This window comes from Bidens hawaiensis, unplaced genomic scaffold, assembly GCF_021521415.1.
Source record: "Bidens hawaiensis isolate Kalapana, Puna unplaced genomic scaffold, B.hawaiensis_p1.1 tig00025786_1, whole genome shotgun sequence".
Lineage (NCBI taxonomy): Eukaryota > Viridiplantae > Streptophyta > Magnoliopsida > Asterales > Asteraceae > Bidens > Bidens hawaiensis.
Window position 1 is genome coordinate 7973 of NW_027494131.1, and position 4782 is coordinate 12754.

The window sequence follows — 4782 nt, forward strand, 5'->3', positions numbered from 1 at the left end:
GATGACGTGGTGGAAAGAGAACTGTCGCAAGACGATGATAAGACGTGTATGACGTCCTTTTGTAGTCTATATTTCTTTTTCGCCTTTCCCGCCTGACGTGTCGGCCTCTGATTGGGCCGCGTTTTCTCTCTCCACTGGCGTTTTATCTATCGCATTACATGCGATGTGTATAAATAGGTTGCTTCCAACTTCTTTACATTCTAATCTCTTTCTATTCTTCTTCTTTTCTCCTCTAACTTTAGATCTGAACTTTTAATACTTCACCAGTGTGATCTAAAATGGTTAAAGAGAAGAAGAGTGACGCTTCTATAGACAACGTCGTTCTCCATTGGAAGGAGAGGGATTACAAGGATATCGTCAACGTTTACGGCTTAGCGCCTGAATGGGAGCCCAAATATCCGGCGGAGGGCTCTGTTGCCACTAGACCTCCGGCCAAGAAGATGGTTTTGTATGAAGATCACTTTACTACAGGGAACTTCAGGTTGCCTGTAACAAAGTTTATTAAGGCTGTCTTGACGGCCTATGGGATCCATTTATCGCAGGTCCATCCCTTTGGGTGTTGAGGATTCGTCACTTCGAATTCTGCTGTCAGGCCCACGACATGGAGCCTACTATTAGCCGGTTCGCCGTTTTTTACAAGATTGCTAACCGTGGTGGGTGGTACAGTTGGGCTACAACTGGGAAGGGCATTATTGGTACTGAGTGGTACCGGATCCTTCATGAGTGGAATCCAAAGTTCTTCTGGGTTCGGGAGGACGTGATTCCGTTTGCGATGACTTATCGCAAATCCGACGAAGGGTTACCTGTGGTCCGTGCCACTACACAAGTGGACCTTCCATGGTTCAAAACCCTAACCAGTACACGCACCCCTATGCGTGAGATACATGAAGGGGCTTTGGTGGGTGCGAGGATGAGCCAGTTATGGCCGTATCCCGATTTGGAACCGTACTATGAGAAGCCCAACATTAGTAAGTTTATCTTTTTACTTTCCTGGGATCCCACTTATGTCCTAATTATTTTATTTGTTTATGCAAGTTAGGGTTCCATCTTTAGTACGCTTTTGGACCATGAGGAGGGTCTCATGGTGCGTCATCCGATTGACCCAAAGGACGAACCTATCCTCCAACGCACCTGCAACAATTTTCTATTTTCCCCCACTCTCCGCCCGGAACCCGTTGTTTCTGAGGCGATGTTATCCAAAAGTGAGGGAATTCTAAAACCTCGTCTTATTACTGCTATTACTTCTAGCGGGTTGATAGTGCTTCTTTCTTCTAGAGAGGAGTCATCACCCCATGAAGAAGAGTTACCCATAGGTGCTACTGACTCTCTGAATACCTTGCGTTCGACTGTAGGTCGGACCCGTAAGCGAAATCAGAATCCGTCCACTAGTAAGGTGGCGGGTGACAGAGATGCTGATCTCACCATCGAAGATGAACATCGAGCTACTGATGATGTCGTCATCGAATATGAACAACGAGTTGCGGCTGCGGATGCTTCCAAAGTGTCTGGGAAACGCAAGGTGCAATCAACCAAAATTATCCTTACCAAGAAGCACAAAAGGACGAAATTGGGTGATCGCCTTCAACAGCTTGCTCCTGCTGGAGTTTCTTCAAGTTATTTCAATACCTCTAAGTTTGGTTGTTAGTATTATTATAGGCTTGTGATGGGGAAACATTGTTTTGCAGAATTTCTTGAAGACTCTTCTAAGGATATTTCAGATCTGAGAGGATCGACTCCGCCTCTTCCTCCACCAACATATCCCCCAAGGGTTGTTCGACCCGGTTACCATTGCTGAGACTCCTCCCCATGAGGGTGAAAAAGAAGGCAATTTCAAGAAGGCCACCATTTCTTCACCTCTCCATTCGCCTTTTCGAATTAAAGACCTGGGAGGGTCTAGCGCCTTTGCTAGCGATCCGAGGGCTTCTTCATCCAAACACGAAGAATATCCCATGGTACATAATCTGCGTTGGTCTGTGCATCAGGCTCGACATTTATAGATGCGGATATTTGCCATGAGTATCTGATCAAAAGACTTCCTCCCGCGGAGATAGAACGTCAATGTGGACGTCCGCATCAGGAGTTATTGAGCTCTTATTCGCACTCCCTGGCTAATGCCATATCTACTAGTCAGGAAATATTTCGAGACTGGTTAGGCATGAATGACGCGTGGGAAGAATTGGAACAAAAAGCAGACCAGGCTGAAAAAGAAGCCGAAGATGCTATGAAAGAAGCCAAAGACAACCGCCTGGCTGCTGATGCGGCTGAACGACATTTAGTAGATGTCAAAACGGCCTTAGGAGCAGAAAGGCCCGCTGAACCTTTGCTGAAGAGGCAAAAACTGCCCATCAATAGCAATTGGATGAACGCGATGAGCTTATCACGACTCTGAAGGCTGAAGCGTTTGCCAAGGATGAACGCCTTGCCACTTTTGATGCCAAGAACAGTGAGCAAGCCATGGAATGTGCTGAGCACAAAATGGAACTTTTTGGAGCCAAGGCGGACGAAAGATGGTTATTGGCGGAAGGTGTTCCCCAGGTAACTTTCGTTTCCTATCCAATTCTTTTTTTCAAAATAATCATATCAGGAGCTTTTGCTCATATCTTTTATCTTAATAGGTTATTGCCCACATCCGTGTGGGTGATGAACTTGTAAATTGTCTTGCGACGCTATTGATTGCGTCTTCTCAGGCTGGTCGCCAGGCGGGCTTCCAAGAAGGTCTTCAATTCGTTGAAGGAAAGAGACCTCTTGAGAAATTTTCCTTGCACGGCCAAGACACCGCCAAAACTCTTGTTGAGAAGACGAAGACATTTGATGATTTAAAGTTCACTATTGAAGATCAAATAGCCGAGCTCGCGGACAAAGAAGATGGGATTGATCAATTGAAGGCCCTTCTTGCAACTGATGATGAAGACCAAGAAGATGAGGAAGGCGAAGACGCGGCAATGTAGTTATACATTATTTTTTAAATCGCATGTGTTCGTCTCTCTTGTAATCATCATAAAAAACCTTGCAATCCCATTTGATATAAATAAGAAGTTTGCTTCATCCGTTATACTTTGTCTTATTCTTCATAATATAAGTATTTGTAGGATCTTCTTATTTGTCAATAAAGGATTACGTGATGTCCCACTCGGTATGCGGACCAGAAAACGTACATTACATAAAACTGAAATGTAGGCCTAATAAAACTTTCTATAAAGAAGCCAAACTGAATTACAAACTAAGACATTAAATGTCATTCTACTAATCTATTAGGCACGCAGGCCAAATAAAAAGTAAATAACAAGTCTTGTTAAATGTAACACTTCTTCAACCCAACCTGTTCTTCAACCCAACCTGTTAAATGTAACGCAGGCTATTTGAATTTTTCTGGGTGCGAAAGGCCCAAAGTACATGGGGCAATTCATCGACCCAACCTGTTCGTTTAGTGCCTAACCTTGTTTTAATCCCTTCTTCGATAGTTCGGTTGGTCCGTTCGACCTGACCGTTGGCTTGCGGATGAGCCACAGATGTGAAAATCTGGGTGACATGAAGCTCTTTCAGCCATTCCTGTAACCCGTTATCCGCAAACTAGGTTCCATTATCACTCACAAGTTATAGAGGAAGACCAAATCGACAAATTATGAATTCCCAAAGGAATTTTTTGACACTTGATGCCGTAATGGAGGCGACTGGTTTGGCTTCCACCCACTTGGTGAAGTAATCAATGGCCACAATTAAAAACTTAACCCGTCCCGGGGCTTCTGGGAAAGGTACCATAATGTCAACAGCCCATTTTTGAAACGGCCAAGCGGAGGTTACTGGTACAAGTTCATTCTTTGGCCGCAACGTATTGGGAGCATGACGTTGGCAAGAATCAAAATTCTTGATTTCTTGTACAGCATCCAAGGGCATCCCCGGCCAGTAGTATCCAGCGTTCATGAGTTTTGCTATGACCATTCTTGGGCCCGCGTGAACACCACAAATGCCTTCATGAACTTCCCTAATCAAGTAATTCGCGTCCTCGGTATCCACACATCTCAGAAGTGGGCCGAGGAACGATCGCCTGTACAAGACGCCCTCTTGAATTTGGTAGTTCAAGGCCTCGTGTCTTATCTTTCGAGCTGCGGCCTTCTCTTCCGGTAGAATCCCTGACGACAAGTAGGCCATGATTGGCGTCATCCGAAAATTCACTCCTTTCTGAATTACTAGGACTTGATTTTGCGGGACTGAAGGGAGATCCAGGACCTAAACACGAATGTCCTTGGCGAAGTGCTCAAAGTATGTTGAAGCCAACTTGCTAAGGGCATCTGTTGACTTGTTTTCGCTTCTCTTGATATGAATTACTTTGCACGAAGAGAATTGGAGGATCAAGTCTTTCTCTTGTGACAAGTATGAAGCCATTATATCATTTTTTGCTTCATAAGTTTCATTAATTTGTCCTTCGGTCAGCATGAAATCCACCCGCGCTTCTAGGTGTTTCACCCCAAGTTTCTTGGCTATTCGTAGGCCTGCCAGAAAGGCTTCATACTCCGCCTCATTGTTAGTACTCTTGAAGTCTAACTTGATGGCGTAAGTAAACTCATGACCTTTGGGATTGACTAGCCTAAGGCCTGCACCAGATCCCTCATTGCGGGAAGCTCCATCAGTGAACAATGACCAAACTTGCCCTTGTTCCGGAGGTACTTGGGGTTGCTGTTCAACCAAACATTCTTTTTCTTTATGTTGCGGAACCTATGTGACGAAGTCCGCAAGCACTTGCCCCTTGATTGATGGTCTAGGTTTATACTCAATTGCATGTTC

The 4782-nt window shown here is 44.9% G+C and overlaps 1 protein-coding gene across 1 annotated transcript; it reads right to left on the minus strand.

Moving 5' to 3' along the window:
* Window positions 1-3192: 3192 nt before the first annotated feature.
* Window positions 3193-4149, minus strand: LOC143572269 (uncharacterized). The gene is made up of 3 exons (XM_077057473.1): window positions 3757-4149; window positions 3437-3570; window positions 3193-3208 (listed from the first exon to the last, which is right to left on the minus strand). The coding sequence occupies exons 1-3, from the start codon at window positions 4147-4149 to the stop codon at window positions 3193-3195; spliced, it is 543 nt and encodes a 180-aa protein (XP_076913588.1).
* Between the last annotated feature and the right edge of the window lie 633 nt (window positions 4150-4782).

Bases quoted from the DNA above. Each gene is read 5' to 3' on its own strand.
- LOC143572269 (XM_077057473.1), bottom strand. From the start codon at position 4,149: ATGGCCTACTTGTCGTCAGGGATTCTACCGGAAGAGAAGGCCGCAGCT. The intron at 3,571-3,756 runs GTACCTTTCCCA...AATGGAACCTAG, and splicing joins AATGGGCTGTTGACATTATG to TTTGCGGATAACGGGTTACA.